General features: G+C 48.6%; 1 protein-coding gene across 7 annotated transcripts in view; it reads left to right on the forward strand.

Annotated features, from left to right (window-relative positions):
- The window catches only part of LOC112864763 (carboxyl-terminal PDZ ligand of neuronal nitric oxide synthase protein), a 285,246-nt gene that overhangs the window by 197,298 nt on the left and 61,781 nt on the right, over positions 1–26,167 (forward strand). For 4 of the 7 annotated variants that reach the window (XM_086693420.1, XM_086693422.1, XM_086693424.1 and 1 more), the window contains 2 exons: positions 4,234–4,326; positions 15,544–15,617. In XM_086693420.1, coding sequence (XP_086549546.1) covers positions 4,234–4,326; positions 15,544–15,617 — 167 coding nt within the window. Of the gene's footprint in view, positions 1–4,233; positions 4,327–10,336; positions 10,356–15,543; positions 15,618–26,167 lie in introns of those variants that run through there. The other 3 variants (XM_086693421.1, XM_086693423.1, XM_086693427.1) reach the window with 2 other exon arrangements.

The following is a 26,167-nucleotide window of genomic DNA, read 5'->3' on the forward strand; positions in this document are numbered from 1 at the left end:
GCTTCCCCTTCATGGGCCTCGCCGGTTGGCACAGCACACTGAGCTCTGGGGCCACTGTTCCCACACGGGGTCCCAAGTCTCTGTTTATGAACCCCTGGCACATCCCCATGGCCTTTTTTAGTCAGCGGTTAGTGTTCCAGGACTTGTATTGTTTCGTTTCCTGAAAGGTCAGGTCCTAGAGAGCTTAATCTGCCCTTGCTGGGGGAGCCCTGGCTGGCAAAGCAAATCTATCAGGTCAGCCTGGCCACATGTGGGGAGAGCCAGAGCTGGCATGGGCTTTGAGGGAGGCTGGCCGGAGTCACAGACGGTGGCCCTGACAGTCCTGTTTGTTCCTCAGCCCCTGGCGAAGCCTGAGTGGACTGGATTCCTATCCTGCGGAACACAGATGCTTCCTCCTGAGCCTGTCTTTCTGACGGGACTGCAGTCTGAGTCCTTCCTCTTCGGTTGGAAAGGATTCGGAACCTCGGACCACCGGGCAGGTGGAGTCGATGGGGAATGTGTCCGACCCGAGAGCCCTGATAGACGGGCCTCGGGCAGCACTGGCAGCTGTAACCAGGGCTATTTCATGCCTGTCTTGCCCCCCTTTGTTTGGAAGCGCCCCAGAGCATTCCACCAGCTGTTGTACGGAGGGACACCTGCATTGCCACTGTCACTGAAATTCCTTTTTTTTTTTTTAATTTAATGTTTGTTTATTTTTGAGAGAGAGAGACAGAGCGCAAGCAAGAGAGGGGCAGAGAGAGAGGGAGACACCGAATCTGAAGCAGGGTCCAGGCTCCAAGCTGTCAGCACAGAACCGGATGTGGAGCTCGAACCCACGGACCGCGAGATCATGACCTGAGCCAAAGTCGGACGCTTCGCTGATGGAACCGCCCAGGCGCCCCTGTGTCACTGAGATTCCGCTGCAGCCATTTGGTCATGCTTTTCCATGTAGCCCCTGAGCCCGCAGACCCTGTAAGAGCCGCCTGGGAGGTCCTGCGCAGCGATAGGATTCGAGGCTGTTGTCCTGTTCTGAAGAGAACCTTTACTTGCATCTTCAACTCTGAAGATCAGGGTGTTAAAAGGCCTGACTCCTCAAAATCACGAACTATAGAAATAATGTTTCAGATGCACAGGCAAGGTGCCGGCCAGGTGCCTCTGGCCAGCCTTGGGTGTGCAATGGGCGGGGGGGATTCTTGATTTTTAAAAACCTCCCAGAGACCGTGGAGTCCATAGGGAGGCCGACCCAACAAGAGAGACATGATCAGCTACCAGATTCTTCTGGAAATAGAGGACCGCTAAGGTGGTTCAGCAGGCAGCGTGCTCTCTAAAACGAGGACTGGGAGGGGCACCTGGGTGGCTCAGTCGGTTAAGCAACCGACTTCGGCTCAGGTCATGATCTCATGGCTTGTGAGTTCGAGCCCCACGTCGGGCTTTGGTGCTGACAGCTTGGAGCCTGGAGCCTGCTTTCGATTCTGTGTCTCCCTCTCTCTCTGCCCCTCCCCTGCTCATGCTCTCTCAAAAATAAACAAACATTGAAAACAAATTTAAATAAACATTTCAGTGCCTGGGTGGCCCAGTCGGTTGGGTGTCCAACTTTGACTCGGGTCATGATCTTGTGGTTCGTGGGTTCGGGCCCCACGTCTGGCTCTGTGCTGACAGCTCGGAGCCCGGAGCCTGCTTCAGATTCTGTGTCTCCCTCTCTCTCTCTCTGCCCCTCCCCTGCTTGCTCTCTGTTTCTCTCTCTCTCTCTCTCTCTCTCTCAAAAATAAACAGTAAACAAAAATTTTTTAATAAAACTAGGGCTGGGAGAGTGACGTGGTGCCTTGCAGACGTGGACACTTAATATTTCCTGGTTTGATATTATGGCCGAAAAGCAGAATTAGAAAGTATGTGGAGCTTGTGAGTAATCTCTTGGAAGAAACCAAAGACGGTGAAGCCGGCAGGGATTGACCGATATGGGGCAGGGTTCGTCCACATCTGGTGTTTTCTGGGACTCTTTGGCTCTTACCCCCCGCCTGAGTTCTTTGAAACACACCCCTCTGCACACCTTTGACTGGCAGGAACAGCCCTGACCTAACGACCTGGTCCCATGGGAGGCACAGCAGAAGGCTGTGTTTACTGGAAGCCCAGGGGAGTGGAGGTAAATGCAGGTGTGGTGGGAAATGAAGCCGCTTCACTTCACCCGGGAGGCACAGGGCCAAAGCCGGCTGACCTGCCCACACCCATGCTGGCTCTCCCACCCGGGTGGTTCCTGCCCCCTGCTGAGCACGGCCCCTGAGCAGAACGCAGTCGGGGGACCCGCTGCGCGTCACAGCCAGGCCCCGAGGCGCACGCCAGACGCGCTCCAGCCTTCGCCAGCTTGCAGCCGCTGCCCCGGAGCGGGCGGGTCGTGCGGCTGAGGTCCTGTCCTGAGCCACACGCTGGTTTAACACGCTTCTCCCTGCCATTGGACATGCTTGCTCGGAAGCAGAGTCTGAGCCTGATGTTTGCTGTCTCCTGTGCGTCCGCTGATCTGGTTTGCTTTTTCTTTCAAGCCCCCTTGGTAAAAAGGACAGCTGTCAACGGGGTAGGAAGAGTGACCTCCGGAGTGGGGGGTGATGTATGTCACTGTCACCTGGAAACTCAAATCAGCCATAAGCCAGAACCTTTGCTGACAACGTAAAGAAAAATATCGTGCTTCGGTTAGGTCGTGTCCCTGTCTATAAGAAGCAGACAGCCAGAGGGCATCAGCACTAACTGCAACAGAGTGAGGTCAGCTCAGATGTCAGTGGAAGGGATGGGATGCACACAGGGTTGGAAGCTCTAAGTGGAGTCCTTAAAATCAGAGTATGTAAAAAAAATTTTTTTTAATGTTTATTTATGTTTGAGAGAGAGAGGGAGACAGATTACGAGCTGTCGGCACAGAGTCCGACGCAGGGCTCGAACCCACGGACCATGAAATCATGACCTGAGCCTAAGTCAGATGTTTGACTGAGCCATCCAGGCACCCCTAAAATCAGAGTATTTAAAGGCATCGCTAATGGAGTGGAAGGTTCTGGATTTCTTTTTCTGTTTTCTTTTTTTTAAGTTTTTTTGATTCATTTTGAGAGAGAGAGACAGAGAGAGAACACCAAGCATGCTCCTCATTGTCAATGCAGAGCTCGATGCGGGGCTCAAACTCACGAACTGTGAGATAATGACCTGAGTTGGATGCTTAACAGATCGAGCCACCCAGACGGCCCAGGTTCTGGATTTCCGATGAGATTTTCAAAGTAGGTTATGTTTTCATCATGTTAGGATGGGTTAGGTTAATTTCTATCCCCACACTAATTAGAATTAATTAGGCTCTAGATGTACAGGCGGGTAGCCGAATGCCTCACCGAGCTTGGCTGGTGGCATGATAGGGGAGGGTATTGAGTATAAGAAGTCCCAGAGGAGAGGGGCTGTGGGTTGGAATACAGGTCTTGGCCTTGGGTCTTGTATTATTATTAACGTGTAGCCCAGATGTTTCATTAGCTTGGCAGGTGAATTTGCCAGTTGGTGCTACCAAGATAGGGAGCAAATGAAAATGGTATTAATAAATCGGATAAGTGCTCAGAATGAAGTTCAGTGAGGAAAACAGAATTGTACCAGCCATTACAAATGCCTGCAGAAGCAGAAGAAATGGCGAAGAATGGGCAAATGTAACAGAAAAATGTCTGGGGTTGAGGGTGAGGCCAGCGTCCCTCAGTGGTGTGGGGCTGTGGTTGAAGCAGCCATAGGGGACTGCTCTAGACAATTTCAGGCTGATAAGGCTATAGGTAGACTTGGAAACTGACCTACAGATAAAGGAATTTGGGACTTGAACTTAGAACAACTTAGAATTCCACATTTTTAGTATGTAAAAAATCCCGATTTGAAGACAGGTGCCAATTCTTCTTCATCTTCACCGGAGATGGAATCAAGTTTCCAGAGTTTGGGTGGATGCAGGAAAAACCTGGCAGTGAACGTCATGAAACATCAGAATGAGGTTTTGAGGGAAGGTTCTGGTTTCTGATGAGATTTTGAAAGCGGGCTCTGTCTTCATCTTGTCAGGATGGATTACCTCCATCCCTCGGTTGTTGCTGATGGCTGGGCCCCGACACCGAGACCCCCCTCCCCCACCTGCTTTTACGCCCCCAAGAAGCTCCGGGTCTCCCTGTGCCCATCCGTGGCCCTCTTTTCTGGGTCACAGGCTAGCCGGAGTCAGATACCCTGACCTAACCGGATCGTGCTTCTTTGTCTCCTCTCTTGCAGTACGAGTTTAAAGCCAAAAACATCAAGAAGAAGAAGGTGAGCATTATGGTTTCAGTGGATGGCGTGAAAGTGATTCTGAAGAAGAAGAAAAAGGTAAGTGACTCTGAACCAGAAAGCAGGAAGGAGGGGAGCAGGGAATGTAGGCGTGGGGCTCCTTTTCCTTCTAGGCTGCTCTCTGGACAGAATCCTTCCTCATCTGGGGAGCGGTCTGCCTGGACCAGCCATGGTGTCGAGAGAAGTAAGGCTGAGGCCCATGGCCCGGGCAGCCGATTGGCTCCATGAGTCCTGTGTCCCTTGGGTGACAGGGCCCACCTCCTGTCACCCTTGTCTTTTGTTACTGTACCTTGGAGTCTTGATCTCAGGAGATACTTTAAATTCAAGTGATGACGGGTAAGAGGGTTTGGCGGGAGCGGATGAGGAAGCTCCATTAGCAGCTGTCGCCTTCTGTCCCAGGAATGACCCTCAGTCCCACCTGAGGTGACGTCCAGCCCCATTGTGTGTTCTGTTGCTGCTGTTACAGCCCATCTATTTGAACAGTTCTTCGAGACCCGTCCGCTGCGGCTGTTCAGTGTGCGGGAGGCTGGGCCAAGGGTCTCCAAGGCGGGAGGAAAGGGAGGAGGGACTGAGCCGTTCGGAGGGGGCATTCCTCTGAGCTGGGCTGAGACAAGCAAGTGGGTGTATGTTGCCTCAACACGTGGCTGTTTTTGTGTTAGTTGTACGTGCCGTGGGAGAATGATGTTACTAACCCCTGGGAAGAGATAGGTGTCCATATTGGCAGAGGGTAGAGTGTATGTTTCCAGAAAGAAACGGAAAGGGGCTTGGTTGATTGAGGATAGATGAGGAATCTTCTTGTTTCTTTGTTTCTGAGCTCTGCTGATACTTTTTTAATTTATGATAGCTTTGTTTTATACATATATATTTTTTTAATGTTTGTTTATTTTTGAGAGAGACAGAGACAGAATGCAAGTGGGTTAGGGGCAGAGAGAGAGAGGGAGACACAGAATTGGAAGCAGGCTCTGGGCTCTGAGCTGTCAGCACAGAGCCCGACGCGGGCCTTGAACTCACGAGCTGTGAGATCATGACCTGAGCTCTCAAGCTGCCTTTCGTTCCAAACCTAAGATGCTGTTAATTTGAATGGGAATCAAGGCAGGCCTTGAGTCTGGGGGATATGGAAGTAAAGACAAGGGCCTGGTTGTAGGTGACATAAGCTCAGAGAATCGAGTGGTTGAGAGGGGTGTGGAAGGGTGTTGGCAATCCAAGGATTTAAATCTGCTCTGTGTCCTCGACCAAAGACATTACCCAGCGTGTGACCAGATGCCACACAGTGGTGGGGACTTGACTGCTTCCTTCGGTAGCCCATTTTTTCTCTGGACAGCTGGAGTTTACAAAGGTCTCCCATGTACTAAAACTTGCTCTCTTGTGCTCCCTAAATATCTTTAAGGGTGGTTCAAGAAAGTGTTATGGCTATGAGGTTCGAAGTATATAGGGAAAAATAGCACATGATACTGTTTGTAAAGAACACCTTAAAAATTCACAAGTGGTAGGGAGTTTGTAATGGCGTCTTAGATGTTTTTGACCTTATAAACCCCCACAGCGGGGCCACAGTCCTCGTCTTGTTCTTATTCCAAGGGTCTCTTTTCCGCCCTTCCCCCACCACACATACATGTGCACGGTGGTTAACCGTGGGACGGCCTTGAGAATATCGTCCTCTTAGGAGTCCCTGAGCAGGAGAGTGGCTGAAGCAAGCTGAGGCCCATCAGGTGGTGGTGTCCCTGGGCCCCAGTTAAATAAATCACGGATGACAACCATGTGGATTTAAAAGCGAGAGATACCCTCAGGAAAAAACGTGGGTCGGTGCCACCTGAGCTCATGATTCAGGCAGCCGGGCTGAGTCCCAGCTTGGCTTTTGTCACGAGTGTCCTAGAGCTTTGCTCGGCCCTCCGTGTGTGTGGGGGGGGGGTGGGGGGTAGGCAGGAACCTGTGGCTCAGCGCCCTCAGGTCCTACCTGACGAGGCAACGGTTGTGACGTGAGGGCACTTTCCACATGACAAGATGCCTTCCCGCCCGTTCCATCCATCCCTTTGTCAGGCCCGCTGGGAAGGTCTCGTGGACACGTGATCACCATCCACGGCACCCGGTCGCCTGGGGAAGCCAGCCACTCGCGCCGTGTCCTCCCCGAACCGCCATCCGGCCGGGCGCCAGGCGGTCGGCCTTTCCAAGTCCGAGACTCTCCTCACTTTTCGAGGTTAGGAGCCTGACCGGACGCTGACTTGTACTTGACAGAGGTCAAAAGAGGCTGATGGGTAGACCAGCCCACCCCTTCCTTTATTCGCTCTGAGACGTCGAGCGGTTTCCCGGACCAGCTACACTCACGTTAGCCCGACGAGCCTGCAAATCTCGGTTTTTCTCCATTGGGGGCAAGTGATGTGAGAAGGCAGATTGCCAGAGGTGGTCCGGCGAGCGTGACGCGGAGGGAGTCTGCTAACTGTGTGGCAGGAACGTTTCCTGGTCCCTGGCTCCGTGGTACCCAGGTCCCCGGGATGTTGGGAGGGGCCTTGTCGGGCGCATGCTGTCCGAGGGTCTGTTCCACAGGCTCATCACTGACTTTGGTACCTTCCTGGCACCACCCCCCCCCCCGGCCCCCCGCCATGCACGCACACTTCTGGCTGACATCATCTTTACTTTCCGTTAGGTTCTGTTTCAAGGTCTGCTGTCCTGGGGCCTCTTCTGTCCCTTTCGGGTAACTTCGCATACCTCTGATTTGATCCATTATGATGGCACTTTGCGGTTTTGCCCTTCGGGGACGATCTTACTGCCATCTCGCTGTGCCCCTCCCGTGTCCTGTACCACATGCAGCATCACCCCCACTCTACCTGGGAAAAGAATGATGTCAAACAGCCTTAGATATCTGGCCCGAGATCACGCCACACGTAAGGACACCTGTGTGCGGAACGTCACCTGGCAGAGACGCCGGCCCCCTTCCACTGGGTGATGCAAGCTGAGCGGGGGAAGCGTCTCCCCTGGGGAGCCCGTGGGGCCTTGCGACTCATTTTGGAACTCCATCCCTGGTAATTGCTAGTGCAGGTCCCCCCTGCAGCTGGCCTAGGGAAGAGGTGATCTAACAGGCCTTCCCTCGATCCGATTCTTCTGATGCCAGGCTTGGGAAGGAAGGGAAGCCTCCCGACCTGTTTCCTCCGCCCCTGCCTGGTGTCTGTTCCAGGCGGTGGTTGTGAGTCAGATGCTGCCTGTAAGCACGGTGACTGCGTGTGCTGCCTCGGACAGACTGTGTGCACGCTAACAGCCATCAGCCTTTGCGGCGTCTTGTTCCCCCGGGACCGTCCTCTACTATCCGAGTGTGCGGATACCGCCCCGATGTCTGTGTGCCTGTCTGTGTCTAGAATGGAGAGGGACTGGGTAGACACCTGCCACACCTGCCTCCCCGGACATGGGATGGTCTGCAGGTTTGGGTGATGGCCGTCCTCATCGGGTTAAGAACGAGAGCTCTTGCCGGGTAGCCGAATGTGCAGAAAAAGTCACGGCCGATGTTCAGCCGTGGGCACCCGCGTCGGGACAGCCTGACGTGCTCCACTGATGAGTCCATGTCTGCGCTGCAGCGGTCCGTCCAAATGTCGAATAGCCCCCGCTTCCTGCAAACACGCTGACCTTCCGTGGGTTCGTGTGCGTGCCGGAAGGAGCCCTTGGCTGAGGAAGGAAGACCTGGCTCCGAGCCCTGGCTCTTCCCTCCCTCGCTGCGTGGCCGTGGGCAGGTTGTTTCACCTTCTTGAGCTTCAACTCTCAAGAGTCCGATTAGGTGACCACTTTCACTTCGCCAGCTGGAATATTCTGCACCAGCTCTGGAACCGTGCTGTTGGCCGCTCCCGTATGTCTGTGGGGGTCACCTGTACTTAGGTCCTTGAAGCCTACTGAGCTGTGGATGAAGTAGACCCTAGAGGCCAAGCGGGCTTACGTGTTGTTGCTTCCTGATCCTCTGAGGTCAAACACTTCCCAAGGCAGCTGCCCTTCCCCGCCCCACCGCCTGTCTGGGCCTGGGGAACAGTGCAGTGCCTCCTGGCGGGGGGGCGGCGGGGAGAGAAGTGTGTTTACAGGGATTCTCTGTTCTCCCAGGAACTTTCCAAGGGCAGGGGCCACTGTTGTAAGCTCAGCACTTCCTTGGGGGCCTGGTGCATGTGGTGTGTTTTCAGTTATTATGGCTGTTGGCTTGCTGGATGAGGGAACAGGATTTGTGTGTGGTGATATCCTCAAATCAGGAGGAGCTAAACACTTAGCAGTTGGATCAAATGAAGTCTCGTTTGTTACTTTGGGCCATCACCTTCCCCTCCCTCTTCCTCCTCCTCTCGATTTGCCCGTTTGAAGAAGCAGAGACAAGAGCCTTCCCCAAGCTCAGAAAGGCCTCCGTGGAAGTCACTAACATCGGTGGTATTATGAGTCGGACTTGCTCAGTGACTCTGGTCTGTGGTGCTTGATTCTAGTGTAGGCGGTAGCCAAATATTTTGCGATTATCTCTCCCTGAGACATAAAAAAAAATATGTATCTTTTTGGTTATATTCGCAAGTGTCTAAAAAAGGCTGCCGTCTTGAACCGATGCCGGCAGATAATGAATCTCAAATTGCTGTGACTCTTGGTTTATATTTGTGGTGTGAACCCCACTATTAAGTGGCTTTGTCATCTTCCAATCAGTACATTTTCCTCAACTCCCAGCCAAACCCAAGTAATTAGTTTTGCTGTGCATATAATAATGATTATTCATTACAATCCCGGAATCACACTATAGCACTCTTTGCTAGGGAGTGGACTTCTCAATAAGAAGGATTAGTCTTGAACTTCGTCCAAAGGATTTTTCTACAAAAGGACCTGAAGGGCCTCAGTTTCATGTGGTTTCTCTTCTAAACCAATGACTTAGTTGGGATCTCCTAAGGCAACATTCTAGAAAGGCTCCATCGTTCTCATTAACGAATGTTCATTGTATGTCTACCATATTCAGGGAACTGAATAGGATCTGTAAGGGTACTAGACACAGACCCTTTCCAGCAAAATTATTTTTAATGGCACTATCTGTGTACGTAGGTCTATAGCTCCTACACAATTGCATGATGGTGATTTATATCTTTCCCCCATGGGCTGTGAGCCTTTAGGGGCAGGGACCCTGTCTTCTCTCTAATCCCGTTTCATCTGTTTGGGAAGGTAGCAGACGAGAGGGAGCAAATTTGTGAAAGTAATGACACTCTAAGATGGTAATGAGACGAGCTAACAGTAATGGCTAACACTGATACTGAGCACCTGCCATTTGCCAGGGCTGTTTGACGCACTGTATTACTTAGGAAATGGTCACCATCGTCCTCTGAGGTACGTACCGTTCTTTGTGAAAGAAGGTGTAGCAACTTACCCAAGACCTCACATCCCATCAGAGGTGAAGTCAAGGTTTGAACCAGGTCTGTCTTGCTCAGATAAGTAGATTGTTCCCAGTATCATGTTCTCATGTGTGCACTTACCTCTCAGGCTGCTTGGAAAAAGCCACTCCATAGAAAACGCATCACTAATTAATCCAGGGTCTTTAACTTCTAGCCTGTACTCTGTCAACTGGCCTATCACATTGCGGGAAAACTGGTTCCCTGTCCGAAGAGAAGCATTCGCTATCACGGAAACACAGAACTCAAATCTAATTGAGTGAGAAAAGGAGGCGCTTAGAATTATAGAAGCAGGATTTAGGAGAAAGAACTTCAGAAATGATCTGATCTGATCCCCTGGTTGATGAGTAAGCAAATCAACAAGAGAGGCACAGTGACTGTCCTAGGGTTACCCAGAGATAACTAGGGTACATAGTTACTGATGGAGCCAGGACTAAACTTGGTCTGGTCTTCTTTCTACCCTGTTATGTTTCCAGGCCTTCTTTATTTTCTGCTAACTTTAAAGCATGCACATTAGGAATTGCGTACATTGTGTGAGAATTTACTAGCAAGCACTTCAGTTTTGAAATGTGTTTTCTATATCCAGTATCCATAGGTTATGCCAGAAGATGAGTGATAGCTATATTTTCAGACTAATCCTGTTCCCTCTGGAAGCATGGAGAACTTGTCAAGCTGAGTTAATGAGACTTTTGCAAGGTTATGCTTTGGGCTCTTTGATTTTTTTGTTTTGTTTTTGTTTTTGTTTTTTGAGAAATCCCCATTGCTGCCAGGAACATGAATAATGGTAAAGCTTACAGACTTTGCAATGTGCCTACTGATAATTTCCAGTAAGGGTAGGAAATAAATCTCGATACAAATCCTTCCTCCACTTTTGGGGAAGAGCTTCAGAGATGCCATATGCATTTCTGGGCTCCAAAGGGAGACAGAACAGCTATGATGATTATCCCTAACTCTCTTTTGTGGTTTTGGCCCTTCAAGGCAGACCTACGTCTGACCTAGTTCCCAGGTAATATTCCTTGCCGGGAGATTTTGGAACGTCAAAATGGCTGTAACTTTCCGTAGAGGACTGGCCATTTGTACCCACTAGATACAGGACGTGCTTATCCCATTCAGTGGTCTTATAGGAACATACCCTGTAAGCCCTTCACCATTTGTAGGCGACAGAGAGGGACGTTCTTTGATTCCATCACTTGGAGTAGCAAGGAGAACATGGGTTGTGGAGGGTATACGAGTTGGGTTCAATTACCACTGGACTAGGTGAACTCAGATGGAAGTAAGTTACCATCTCCGAGGCTTAGTGTTTATCTTTTAAGGTTGAGATCAATTTTGATAATGCAAAGGAAGCATTATATAAACATCGTTAAATGAAAGGAAGACTTCTCTCCCGTATCAACTGGAGAATTTCTTGCAAGGATAGAAAATGAAGCAGTTATAAAATGACTTTCCTGTATTTTTCTCACTTTGTGTTATTCTAGGTCCTCCAAAAAGCACATGCCAAGACAGGATTGAATTCCTGTGAGAGAAAATGGGGGAGGCCCTGGGAGAGGCTGGTAGCTATCCCATTTCTGAGTGGGTCTGATTCCAAGGGGAGGAGAGAGCAAGGAAGGAAGGAAGGGTGGATGAAAGTCTTGTAGATGGCGGTGTGCTCTGAGGAAGGTTTGGCAAGACTGTCAGGAGATTGTGAAGACAAAGTCCCATGTGGGAGGACTCCTGTGTCTCCCAGAAACGGGCCTGCCCTGTGCACCCCTGAGCACCCCTGATGGGCCGGGAGCATCCCGGAAGCAGGGCCCCTCAAAGAAGCAAGAGGACGGGCTTCAGAATGCCACCCCTGGGCTCTTGGTTAAACTCCCTGTAATGGAAGATCGGTAGGGCACATCCTTGCAACGACAACTTCTTAACTCCAGAAAATTCTGACTAGCCAATAATATGACGCAGAGCCTTCCCTCACGTTAAGTTGATCTATCCTGTTGACTTTTTAATTCCCTTGGAGTAAGGAATTGATAAGAAGAAGAGAAGGGGGAGGGGAGACTGATGGCAGAGGGAAGGCATAGAGAGACATGGGTTAGCGAACCCTAGTTCAGGGGCCTCCTGAAGGTCTCGACCGTGCTGTGAGTGTCCTTGGCAGGTGCAGAGGGGACAACAAGAAAGAGAAAGGAGTTACGTGTGTACAGGTACATGTTGGGGGGCTGGCAGACGGCCAGACAGCTGCCCCTAGGGTGCTCCCTCTCCGCTAACATTCCCCCTCTCCCCCATCCCTTTATATTTATGGAGCTGGTGAGGGGGCTGATCTTTGCCTCCCTGGGCCTTGCTTATGGGCCTCCCTGCCGTACCTGCTTGGACTCTGAATGGTGCCAGTGAGGCCCGCCTGAGCCTGGGCCTCAGGTTGAAGGAGGCTTAAGACCAGCTCGTTCCGTCCTACTGGTCCTCCTGGGCTGATGGTGGCAAACCCTGCCTCGAAGAGGTGTTGACAGCCTCAGGGACGCACCCCTCTCCCTTCCTCCGCTCTTCTCCTTTCTCCTCTCCACTCCCATCTGGACTTGAAATGTCTTCCTTTTCTGGCGCATCTTGGAGACTACAGCCAGTGGGTAAACAAAACTGAAAATTCCTACATGTAGCTACCAAGACTCCCGAGACCTTATTTCTAAGCATTAAAAAAAAAAAATGCTTTCAGATAGAAGCGAGAGGCATGTGAGTTTCTGAAGACAGTAAAACTACCACTCTCTCTGCCCTCCCCCAAATAAGCTTAAAAAAAAAAGTGTTTTCTGAAATGTCCAGGTTTCCATCGAAAATCACTTGCCACACCAGAAATGAGGAAAATCTCAACTTGAATGAACAAAAGATAGTCAAGAGATGCCAATACCGAGAGGACAGATGTTAGATGATCTGACAGAGACGTTAAGGCAGCCGTCGTAAAAATACTTCCATGAGCAGTTACGCTCTTGACACAGAAGAAGTGGAAAGTCTCAGGAAAGACGTAGAAGAAAGCAGAACCAAATGGAAATGTTAGAACTAAAACCTGCAACTCCCGAAATCAGATGTAAATAAACAGGCTTAGCAGCAGAGAGGTGGTGCTTTCCAGACATGAATTAAATTAACCTCCGGCAGGACATGTGGTCCTAAATATAGATGTGGCTTAACTTAATATTTGATTACTTAATATTTCTATTATGCTTTTGCCCCCACATCAAGCCGTATTTGAAACCTTATATTTTGCTGTGTAAAGAATTCCTGTGGTGAACGTTTATAGTGTGTGTTTAAAATAGGCATCCATGGGGCGCCCAGGGGACTCCGTCCGTTGAGCTTCTGCCTTCAGCTCAGGTCATGATCTCACGGCTTGTGAGTTTGAGCCCTGAGTCGGGCTCTGTGCTGACAGCTCGGAGCCTGGAGGCTGCTTCAGATTCTGTGTCTCCCTCTCTCTCTGCCCCACCCCTCCGTGTGCTTGCCCACGCGCACTCTCTCTCATTCTCTCATAAATGAATGAATGAATGAATGAATGAATGAATAAATAAGTAAATACAGGCATCCAAATTATGAGTTACTTTGCCTCTGAGAACTCTCAGTGTGTCCATTGGAAACTGGCCTAACATGTGCCAGGAAGGGTAGGAGGCGGCTAAAAATACTATCAACCGATCCTTGCTGGGTTAAGAGCAGTATCACAGCCAGAACAGAGATAGGAATGTGTGTCTGCAGATTAGACCACATGTAAATCAGGAAGGGATTCAGGCCAGAGTAGCAGGTGTTGAGGGGGGCATTGGCAAATACAGTGGGTACGAAGGGGGCACCTGGATGGCTCAGTTGGTTTAGCGTCCCACTTGGACTCAGGTCGTGATCTCACATTTTGTGAGTTCGAGGCCCGCGTCGGGCTCTGTGCTGGCAGCTTGGAGCCCGGAGCCCGCTTCGGATTCTGTGTCTCCCTCTCTCTCTGCCCCTCCCTGGCTCGCCCTCTGTGTCTCTCTCTCAAGAATAAACATTAAAAAAAATTTTTTTTTAAGAGGGGTACAAAGAAGGTCAGCTAGGGTAGTGAGAAATCCAGAAGACTTGTCTGCTGAGGAATGTTGACAAAGCCTGGGGTGATTTAGTTTAAAGAAGAGAGTCTGCATTGGCTGTGTTTATACGCATCTAGAGAGTTCCTATTTAGAAAAAGATGTACTCTCCTTCTTTCTGGATTTGCTCCAAATGGGCCATTCCTGTATTAAAATCTTGCAGGGCAATGAGTAACAGTCACAGGAAGGTAACTTTTGAAAAGAAATCGTTAATTCTTTTTTTGCTTTTTTTAAAGTTTATTTATTTATTTTTGAGGGAGAGAGTTGGGGAAGAGCAGAGAGAGGGAGGGAGAGGGAATCCCAAGCGGGCTCTGCACTGTCGGCGCAAAGCCCGATGCGGGGCCTGAACCCACGAACCGCGAGATCAGGACCTGAGCCCAAATCAACGCTTAGAGATTTAACCAGTTGAGCCATCCGGGTGTCCCCCCAAAACAGTTAATTCTTGAAGCTGAGTTTCCTTGTCTGTAAAACAGCGTTTGATACCTAATGCTTGTAAGCCCGTCGAAAAGCCACCTCTGTGGGTTGGATTGGTATTGAATAAGAGTTTGGGGGTGAAACGGCGCGCGTGTGTGTGTGTGTGTGTGTGTGCGTGTGTGTGTGCGCGCTCGCGCACGTACATACACCTGCCAGGTGCGTACGGGGTTGTGTTTGAGTGTTCACGCTGGAGAAATGCTTCAGGCCGAAGGGGCCTGAATATAGTCCCCCTCCCCCCCCGGCCCCGGGGGAGGCTTCTGTCTTCACACCCCCAGCGCTTTGAGAGCCACTGCCCTGTGCTCTCTGACGAACCCCCAGAGCTGACGGTGCTCGTCCCACAGTGATTAATCCAACATACACTTGCTTGCCTTTCACTCTGCTTGATCCCCATCGGCGGAGAGAGGACTGTGAGACTCCCAGGTTGTCCTGGGCAGCACCGCCCCTGCGGCAGAGGCCAGTGAAGGTGCAGCAGGAGCCCCGTCCCTGCACCTGGGGACCTGGGAGGTGGGGGTGCTCCTCCCCTCGTCAAGCATCTGGGGCCTCTGGAACTGCCCCTGAGTCCTCCGCCCTAGCCCTCGCCCCCATCGTGTCCTCGTCCCCAGCTGCTCAGGGGTGTCCTTTGTGTTCACCGTGAGTTAGGTTCCCAGCCAGCACGACTGTCCTCTTGGGTGACTACAAATGCGTTAGTTAACTCTCCAGGCCTGTATCCAGCTTTGTCCTCTTTGAGGAAGGGAGGGTGAGAATTACACTTCCTTTGCTTTTGACAGCACCATTCACAGCTCTGCCCCCTTCTCCCTTTTTAAAAAAATATTTATTTTGAGAGAGTGAGTGAGTGAGCAGGGGAGGGAGGGAGGGAGAGAGAGAGAGAGAGAGAAAGAAAGAGAGAGAGAATCCTAAGCAGGCTCCACGCTGCCAGTGCAGAGCCAGACGCAGGGCTCAAAGTCACGTCCCATGAGATTATGAGCTGAGCCCAAACCAAGAGTCAGACGCTTAACCGTCTGAGCCCCCGGGTGCCCCTCCTTCTCCCTTTTGTTTTCTCCCACTCCTCTGGAGTGATATATCATCTTTTTTTTTCCCCTTGGCGATTTCTCCATGAAGTTTTGATTTAGAGTCTGCTTGTGGCCCCCTGGGGTGGCCTTGGCTCCCACCTGCCTCCTGTGCCCCGGAGAGACAGTCTCCTTAAAGTGTTTGAAGGAAACCGCTCAGACCAGACACGATGTTTTCCCTTTGGCCTCTGGAGCCCTGGGCGCCAGGCCTCTTGGAAGAAGTCAGGCCAGGAGCAAGTGCATGCGTTTGCATAGGCATCAGTAGCTCAATGTCTGCCCTGGTTCTGTAGCGGAGGACAAGCCTAACTTATTCATTTACAGCTTCTTTTATTGCAGAAAAAGGAGTGGACGTGGGATGAAAGCAAGATGCTGGTGATGCAGGACCCCATCTACAGGTAAGAGCCCCACCCCATCTGTTGCCCCTTGGAGCTGTCAGGCTGGTGGGTCCAGACAAGTACAAATAAATTTCTACTGCATGTCTCTTCTGAGACCTGTGGTTTCTAGACGCGTAAGTACAAGAAGCCAATCGACCTCGTCTTGAAGATTGAGTGGAAAATTCTTCTCGGGCTCAATCGCGCCGTCTGGAAACGGTGAAGGATTTTTGCCTGGTGTTTAGGCCAAATCTTTTGGTTGTAGTTTGAGACTTTTCCGTTTTGTGCTAGTTTTATCTTAACTGAAACTTCATAATTGCATATCTGTTCCACCTCTCTGCCCCTTCAGAAACTGAGTGCAGGTCAAGGGTTTGTGATCTTTTGGAAAAGCAGAAAGTCCCACGTATAATCCCTAGAAATTGCTGTCACAGTGAGACTGGTGGGATGCCTCTAGAGATCAGATGTGTGCTCGCTGGGCAGGGGAATACCTGATGGTCACAACACGGCCGCCAGGGCCTGCTTTAGACCCTCGGCGGGACCTTGATTCACCGTGTGACTCTTGTGCCCCAGACTTCGCTGACCGAGCCCCATCCACCCCACCCCTACCTCCTCCTTGTTTTCTTCACTGACAGAATGGGTATGAGCGCTTCCTTTGGGATTTGGGGGAACCTAGATTTCAGTGTTTCATCTCCCCTCAAATGACTTGCTTCGGATGACAAAATGGATAAAGGTTGGGACTCAACCGACAAGTTGGCAACATGGTGGCCCTGCCTTCCAGTCAAAGAGCGGATGCCTATGAAGTGAAATTTCCATGCGTTCAAACAAATACACAAGTGTGAAAACTCTCGTGTCAGGTCCTGTGCTGGGTGATTGAGTGGATGATTCAAGTGAGTAAGTCACGGTCCCTTGTTCTTGGGGAGCACTGGTCTAGAAGAAAATGGGGTCCCGAACCAGTCACTATAGCACAAGACCACGCGTCTGACAACACCAGTTTCTGTCTCCAGGTTCCTGTTGTGCTTTTAAACGTTTGTGGACATGTTACAGCGTCTTATTGTCCAAGTCTTTTGCCAGTAAACTACGAGGCTTTTGCCGGTAAAGAACTACGCCCAGCTCACGTTTGTATTTCCAGCACCAGGCCTCTGTGAATCTGGCCTAGATGCGTCATTTAATAAATGTGTGATGGGCGGTTGGAGAAATGCACTGAGCTGATATCTGAAAATTAACTTAAGTGTTGGAGTGATTCACAGAGGGGAGTAATCACTTTCTACTTGAGCGATAAGGAAAGAAACAGATTGCATCAGGACTGGGCTCGAAGGGTGTGAATGGATGAACCCCTCCCTGCCATTTGCATTTTGTAAAAGGAAGAATTTCTTGTTTCTTGGGTTCCCCCCACCCCCCGCAGTGGCACATACACATACAAAGGCACCTCATCGTGGACGCGCCTCATGGACTCGAATCTTGCCTTCGCTTGGTTGAAAGGACTTTGCCCAAAGTTTTAACGACTTTGCCCAAACAAGCTGTCAATTTTATTTATTTTTTATAACAGCTTTATTTTGAGCTTTAAATTGAGCATACTTAAATGTGATTAATTTGGTAAGTTTTGACCTACGTGTACACTTCTAAAACCTAAAACCATCACCTTGGTCAAGATGAGGGGTATATGTTGCCCCCAAAAGTTTCCTTGTGTGCCCACGTATAATCTTCCCACCCCTCCCTGCCCCACCTCCCTCCCTCCTGCCCCCTACATCCCCAGGCAACTACTGATCTCCCTTCTGTTGTTCTAGATGAGTCTGTTTTTTTCTCGAATTTTGTGCAGAGTCCTACAGTGTATCCTTTTGGGGGGGCCTGGCTTCTTTCCTTAAGGAATCATTCCTTGTCATTGTATGTATCAGTAGCGTATCCCTTTTTAGTACCAAATGGGATTCCACTATATGAGTGTAACTCAGTGTGCTTAGCCATTCACCTGTTGGTGGTTTCCAGTTCGGGGCTATTACAATGAAAGCTTCTGTGTTCACTGCAAGTATTTGTATGGACATACAGTTTCATGTTTCTTGGGAGAATACACCAAGAGTCGAATGACTAATTATACAGTAGGGGTGTGTGTGTGTATTTATTTTTATTTATGTATTTTTAATGAAACAGTTCTGCTAGTGGAGTTTGAGACTTCCACTTCCTGCACATCTTTGCCAACATGTGATATTGTCAGTTTTTTTCTTAAAGTTCAGCCCTTCAAGTAGGTATGTATTAGTATCTCACTGTGGTTTTCATTTGCATTTCCTAATGACTAATGATGTTGAACATCTTTTCATCTTCTGTGCCCTTGGTGTATCTTTTGTTAAGCATCTGTTGAAATCTTTAGCCCGTTTTTGATTGTGGTGTTTTGTTTTCTTACTGAATTTTGAGAGTTTTTGGTAAATTTTGAATGCATATCCTTTATCAGGTATCTGGTTTGCAAATATTTTTTTTCCAAGTCTGGTTTGTCTTTTCTCTTAACAATGTCTTTTGAAGAGCAGACGTTTGCTTTTGATGAAGTCCAAATTATCAATTTTTTTTAATGCATGGATTGCATTTTTGGTGTCGTAGCTAAGAAACCTTTGACTGACTCAAGATCACAAAGACTTTCTTCTAAGCATTACATTTAGGTGTGTGATCTACTTTGATTCATTTGTTAATATAATGTGAGGGATATATCAAAGGTTTTGTCTTTCCTCCTGTACGCGGATGTCCACTTCCAACCTCATTTGTTGGAAAGACTGTTCTTAGCTGAAGTACCATTGTTGAAAATCCATTACCCCTCTCTGTGTAATTTATTTCAGAACTCTTTCTTCTGTTCCATCCATCCAGGTGTCTGTCATGATGCCAGAACCACAGTGTCTTGTAGCTTAATAAAAATTCCTGGGTGAGGGGGCGCCTGGGTGGCTCAGTTGGGTGGGCATCCAGCTCTTGATTTCAGCTCAGGTCATGATCTTATGGTTCATGAGTTTGAACCCTGCATCGGGCTCTGTACTGACAGCATAGAGCCTACTTGGGATTCTCTCTCTCTCAAAGAATTAATGGGCTTAAAATAATTTTTTCAAATCGGGTAGTTTATCTTCTAACTATTCTTCTTTTTATAAAGATTACTTTCAATTAGTATTAGTATGGTGCATCTTTTTTCATTCATTCACTTTTAAGAAGAAATATGCTTTTTTGTGCCTCTTGAATTTGGAGTTGTGAGTTCAAGCCCCATGTTGGGTATAGAGATTACTTAAAAATGAAATCTTTAAAAAAATATATATGCTTTTTGGTGGGAGGGTAGAAAACAGCAAAGAAATCTTAAATCTTGCAGTGAATTTTAAACAATATTTTTTGGGGGTGCGCCTGGGTGGTACAGTTGGTTCAGTGACCAACTCTTGGTTTTGGCTCAGATCATGATCTTGAAGCTTTGTGGGTGCTTGGGGTTTTTTCTCTATCTCTTTCTCTCTCTGCCCCTCCCCCATCCACACTGTCTCTGTCTCTCTCAAAATAAATAAATACACTTAAAATAATAACAATTTAAAAATTTTTTAAAAATCTTTTAATTTTATTTATTTAATTTACATCCAAGTTAGTTAGCGTATAGTGCTATAATGATTTCAGGAGTAGGTTCCAGCGATTCATCCCCTGTGTATAACACCCAGTGCTCATCCCAACAAGTGTAAAAAATTTTTTTAATTTTAAGGTAGGGTCCATGCCCAACATAGGGCTTGAAGTCACAACCCTCAGATCTGTTGGGCAACGCCTCCCCCCACCATAAAGAAACCCCCTACAGCAGACTTTCTGGTTTGTAGGTCTCTCATGGATAGCTTCCTAACCTATCAGAATTCAGCAGCCCACATGTATGAACAAGGGCATGAAGTTTCCCCAGTGTTGTCCCAGGTTTCTAGATACTTCTTTCCCACTTATGTATTAAATTGGGTGTTTTTGGCCCCTGTACTTGTAAATTTGTATGTCTGTGTGTTATGGGTAGATGAAGGAGGACTTTATTCTAAACTGTGTGCCCCATTTCATCATCACTAAGGACATTTATCATCATGATAATATGGGGACATTTACAAATGCGCTTTCTTTGTATACTGTTTCTTCCCCTCAGGAACCCCTCTGGTTTGATTGACTGGCATTGCCAAAGAATGCATAATTGCTTTTGGCTTTTATGTGTCTTTATTATTTTTTTTTAATGTTGATTTATTTTTGAGAGAGAAACCGAGCATGAGTGGGGCAGGGGCAGAGAGAGAGGGAGACACAGAATCCGAAGCAGACTCCAGGCTCTGAGCGGTCAGCACAGAGCCGGATATGGGGCTTGAACTCACGAACCGCGAGATCATGACCTGAGCCGAAGTCGGACGCTTGCCCACTGAGCCACCCAGGTGCCCCTGCAGAAACACTGGGTCCCTGCAGTATTTGCTTGTGGAAAACCCCTTTGTGGTACAATACATTCTTCCCAGCCAAAAGAAATGCCTTTACCACATCGGTAACGGAGTCCTCTTTTATTGACTCAGATTTTAAATTTAATTTTTTTTTTGCATCTCTCACATAGAATAATAGAGGCATGGGTTTTTTTTTATTGTGATGAAATATATAGAACATAAAATTTGCCATTTTAACAATTTTCAGCGTACAGATTAGTGGCATCGATTACACTTAGAGTGTTGCGCAGCCGTCCCAACCTTCCAGACCCTTTCCATCGTTCTAAATAGGAGCTTTGTCCCCATCAGCAGGGACCCCTTATTCCCCCTCGCCGAGCCCCAGGCGACCTCTAAATTCATGGAATTTTACGAGGTTAAACGCGCTGTGGTGGATTTGTAGTCCAGCTTCCCCTGCTTGCAGGAGACCTCCGTCCTCTGTGCTGATTTGCTGTGACCGTGCTTTTCACTATGTTTATGTAAGTTTTGTCCCCTTGATCCTAGCTCTCTTCTCTGGAGCCACAAATACATAGACCTCATTTCCCTAACGTTCCCGAAGCCTTTCTTCATTGTGCTTTTCTTTTCTAGACTTCCTGATTTCAGAGCACATTATTTCCTCTTAAAATATGTTAGAATATTTTTAATGTTTATTTTTTGAGAGTGGGAGACTGTGAGCGGGAGAGGGGCAGAGAGAAAGGGAGACAGAGAATCCAGAGCAAGCTCCATCCAGACTGTCAGCACAGAGCTCAGTGTGGGGCTCGAACTCATGAACTGTGAGACCATGACCTGAGCTGGAATCAGGAGTTGGATGCTTAACCGACTGGGCCAGCCGGGCGCCCCAAAATATGTTAGAATTTAATACCGAATCCCAGATGTTGTCTTACCAGTGTAAAATACAGAGAACAGTTTTACTCTCACGATACGGACTTTTGCATTCATTTTAAAAGAATGACATCATGCTATATTTTTCTTGTTTAACATACTGTTAGGACCTGGGTCATGATGGATTTATTGTCCAGAATCCTTAGGATTATGTCATGGCCTTTAATACAGATTTTTTACTCATTCTTTATTCCTGCAGTTTTCTCTGTTTTATTTTTCAACCTAAATACAAGACGTTACATAGATCGTTGCCATATTAGATATAATTCTTTTGAACCCATTATTCAGAGTGTTTGATTTGTGTGTGTGTATGTGAATCAGGATTTATCGAGTAGGGAAGCAGGCAACTATGAGTGTTTGGGCCTAAGGAAGTTGTTACCGGATTTGGACCTACACCATTGCAGCAGGACCCAAGAAGTAAAAAGTCCACACAAGACCTGAAAGGAGCCATGAGCCAGCCCCGCTGTGGCTTATAAGTCAGAGTTCACAGGATGCCGGGGGGGGCCACGTGCGAGAGCGGCATTGCAGAGGGGACAGGTGCAGACCTCTGCGGAAGGCTGTTGACTCTTCCTGGCTGCCGCCTTTTAGTTAGCTGAGATGCTTCTGTTCAGGGTCCTTGATGTTCAGGGGGGCTGGCAGTTACGAAGGAGGACATTTATGAAGGAGAGCCGGCTATGGAGCACAGAAGAGTGAGGCCACCCTCGGTTCGCCGATACCCAATGTCCGTTTCTTCCCACTGTAGCCGGGGATGATGCTTCAGAGCGTAGCTGTTCCTGCTTTATTTCCTCTGCCCAAATGCCACACAGGTTTCCCTCATGAGCCATCCTGCACAGCAGCTCTATAGTGTGAGGAGTGCCAAGTTCTGGTTTAGCAGAACTGACCCACTGTAAAACCATCACACCAGATGGTAACAGGTGAACTGTCCCTCTGAGCTTTCAGTCAAGTGTAACTTGAATAAGAACATTTTCATACCGTATCAGTGATACGGTAAGGCTGTCGAATAGAACAGGATTCGGCCTGAAAAATGAAGGCTTCATGTCTTATTTTTCCTTGTTTCAGGTTTCACATCCCATATTTTACCCTTTCTGGTTTGATGGCATGCTTTTTTTCTTTTTTAAGTTAAAAAATAGCTCTGGAGTAGTGGTACCATTACAGAAGTCACTGTGCTTTTGAAATTTCTCAGTCTTATTAGGAACCGAAGGAATTACCCATCCCCTGGAGGTTTCTGATACCGGGGGCCAGACATACAAACAAAAATCCTTCTTTTTAACCAAAGGAAGTCAATTAATTGACCTGAAGTCTTTAGGAGCCAGACTGGGAGAAGGTCTCCAGTTTTGAGTATAAATGACCAAACCAAGTAGGGTCCCCCTAGGGTGTCCAGCCAGTTCTCAGAAATGTCATTAATTAACATGCCAGCAGTTGGTGAGAGGAGACATTAGAGGAGGTACGTTCCAGTTTGGGGCCCTCCACTTTGAGCTGTGCTGTGATTTGGAACAAGTCAGAGATAAATTATTCAGGGCTAGCTGGGGAAGGGAGGAAAGGACGCCTGGAGAGCTCTGATATGTATTGTTGATTGTGCCAGGCACCGAGGAAAACAGTGGTTTATCAGTCTGGGTCCAATCGGAAGACAGAATTCACACAGTGATTTACACAGAAGAATTATAAAGAATCATTCAGCTGTAACAAAACAGCACCTTTAAATTGGAAAGAGCACTCTGAACAGTCCTCTAGAGCTGAAAGAGAACATACGAGGAAGGACAAACTTGGGGGGGGGACCTCCCCCAGGCTGGAGTTCATTTCCATTTGTAGGAGGTGTGTTAGAGCCACTGGACAGCACAGAAGCTTGCTGAGTGGCCGAGGCCAGAGCTGGTCCCCGGATGCTGGGAAAATAGAAAGCATCCCTTTTGGGGGCTGGGTCCAGAGCGGCAGCAGGTGCACAGAGGGAATCGGGGCATCCCTGTGGGTTGGAGGCCTGGAGCAGCCAGAGTCTTTTCTGGGAGGGCTGGGGGGAGGTGATCACCAGGGATGCCAGGTTACCGAGGGGCCGTGGCTGGGACAGAACATCACCCGATATCCTCGTACCCATGCTGTTGATTAACTCGGTAGCACCTGCCACCAATAAGACCAGCCCTTTCCTCCCACACATCCTTCACCTACACAGACAAACCCGCACGGCCTGCTTGCTGGAAAGGACGTGCTTGGAGGGATTCTGTCCATTATCGAGTATTATTGAAAGAGCAAGAAATTGACCCTATCTGGCCGAGCAAGACCTCGTCCCTGCCCTCAAAGGATCTACAGTCAGACGAGACCGGAACAAGGTTACGTCAATCCTAAAGGCAACCCCATGTGTAGAACCAGTCATCCCCGTTCTTAGAATGAAATGAAGCTTCAGACGTCGTAGGTGACTCTCCCATGATCACGAACTAGTTGATCGTTGGAGGACTGTCCTCCCCGGGCTTCTGTCCTTAGGGTGGGCACACTGCTCTGTTCAGTGGCATCCCCCTTTTAAGATAAACCCACACATTCATTTGCCTTCATGTTTTTATCGCTTCAGAGTTACCCATCAAAATGCAGAACGTTTTGCAGGACAGAAAGCCCTGGATTTTAAGGTGAATGAACTGTTTTCTCTCCTGGGGATTGCTAAACCTGTGACATTTGGGAGTGTCTTGGAAAATAAGGGACTGCGGTAGCATATTTCACTTAGTTAACAGCCAACAGTTGCAATGATCCAACCAGAGACAGTGAAGGCGACGTGAGTACCCTCAGATTCAGGAATCACATTAAATGACAAAGTAAAGAAAAAGAATTTGATTTTTTTTAATGTTTACTTATTTATTTTGAGAGTGCATGTGAGCAGGAGAGGGAGAGAGAGAAAGAGAGAAAATGAATCCCAAGTAGGCTCCACACAGCCCAATGTCAGCACAGAGCCCGGCATGGAGCTCGAACCCACGAACTGTGAGATCATGACCTGAGCTAAAATCAAGAGTTGGACGTTTAACTGACTGAACTATCCGGGCACCCTGAAAGAGTTTGATTTTTTTTAAAGAGTTTGATTCTTAAACTCTAGACTGCTAGTAATGAAACCACAGAATGTGGAAGACACCGATTTTAAAATCATCCAGATCAGAAAAAAATACATTGCTTATAAAGGAACACAATTAGGCTGATAGCAAAACTGGAAGACAGAAGACAGTGGATTATCTTTAAGAATATGGGGGGCTGGGTTAAGTGCCAAAGCTTAGAAAGTATCCTCTCATACTTTGTTTTTATGAAAGTGGGGTAGAAAAAATCCTAGGCAGCATTTTTAAAGACTTGCAAATAAACGAGAGAGCATCCACCCTAAGAGAGAGTAAGGACAGAAGAAAGGCTGGCGTTCAGGAGGGTGGAATGCATAGTGACTCATAAAGGAGAAGTTTTATCAGAGGAGGGGACAGGGTCTGCCAGCCTCTTGCTAGGGACAGGAGGGAGAAGCACGGGGCCACAAATTGGAAATCAGCAGTGGAATCAAACAAATTGACATTTTTAAAAGGAGATAATAATACCCCTAGAAAGGCAGAAAGTCGAGGTCCCATGGGATTGAGATAACAGGTTTTAAAAATATGTTATTTTTTAATGGAATCAGATACTATCCTAACCTGTAATATATAGGTAGAATCCCGTAATTAGGAGAAAAGATAGAATACGTAGTAATTACTTGCACTGTTGTTTTGTGGATCCAGAAAAGCTGTCAGGATTCTTAGAGGTGGCTCTCCAACATCCAGGCTGTCCCTCCACAAAATCGGATCAAGACCTCCCAGACAGACAGTTCTACTCTCCAACCTCCCTCCCTTCGTAGCTCCACACGCCCAAGTCCTCACCTCAGACTGCTCCATTGCCACAGGAGTGGAACAGGGGGCCCGGGTACCGGGGGTCCTGGAAGGTCAGAGAAGAATGAGCAGATCTGGAGCTCAGACACCTGGGTCCCATTTGTGCTCTGTGCTGTACAAGGGACAGGGCGATTGCATCTTCCCATATATCTTTTTAATTTTTTAATGTTTATTATTCTTGAGAGAGAGACAAACGCTGAATCGGGGAGGGGCAGTGAGAGAGGAAGACACAGAATCTGAAGCAGACTTCAGGCTCTGAGCTGTCAGCACAGAGCCTGAGCCGGGGCTCGAACTCACGAACCGTGAGATCATGACCTGAGCCACCCAGACGCCCCTGCATCTTCCCATATTTTTCTGAGATTGAGCCTCCTCCAGCCTTCCAGCATGGGAGGGCCTTGAGGGGCCCCTGCTGGACTGGAACCAGGGATCTGGAGGCAGCCTGACCTGTAGATCTCTCCCAGGCTCCTCCTGTCTTTTCTGGACCCGCCCGTGGAGGGATGGGAGTATCCATCAGTGCAGCGAGTAATGTTTCATGTAGAGTTGATGTTTTTATTCCCTCTGGTGTCAGAACCTTTCATAGACTGTGCGTTTTCATACATATGCATGAGTAGGAATTGCCCGATTTTCCGCATGGAGAAACTTACGAAGTAAGAGGGGAAAGAGTATCCTTCGTGCTCTCTGGCTTCAGTTAGTTCCCTGGGGTGCTCTGTGATCCCTCATTCACCCCGGCGTTAATTCCCCTCGGTGCCAAGTCCTTTTCACCTGCTTCTACCTGTGGGCTCTGTGCACCCTCCCTCTCTCTAGGTGACCCCCATCTTCCGTGAGCTTCCTCCGCGTCCGCCTCCCCTTCCACACATCGTGGGTCACTGCCTACCGTCATCGCCGCTCTGTGCCCTGCCCTCCTGTGTTCCAGACCCGGCTTCTCCGGTCTCTTCCCCATGGGCCTGCCCTTCTCCAGCCTCTCCATCCCTCCCTGCCTGTCTGCTCAGCTCTCCCCTATCCTGAAATAGATAACCTCCCTCACCCCGGCTGCCCTGTGCGAGAGCACATCTCTCAACCCTCGGCTCCCTCCCAAAGCCCGGTGCCCACCACCCTGCCATTCCTCGTGGTCTGACTTCGCACCCTCCCCCACCTATCGATTCTCCTCTTCTTTCCAGTTTTCTGCCTGCCTTTCTGTGGCTTGCAGTCCTACATAGCTATATGCATTCTTTATCTGTTCCTGTCCTCTTTCTTTCCTTGAAAGCAGGTTCTGTGCTTCAATTCTTATACCTCTCTGTGGGTTTGGCAAAGTCCCTTGAGCTCGGGAAGTCTCGGTAAACACGCAGGAGCCCCGTAAGTCCCCCCGGGGGACTCACTGGCCTGTCATTTATTGACACCTCGGGGCTCTTTGTCACATGCACGTGTT

Source organism: Puma concolor, chromosome E4 (genome assembly GCF_028749965.1).
Source record: "Puma concolor isolate L17-30 chromosome E4, mPumCon1.1.hap2, whole genome shotgun sequence".
Lineage (NCBI taxonomy): Eukaryota > Metazoa > Chordata > Mammalia > Carnivora > Felidae > Puma > Puma concolor.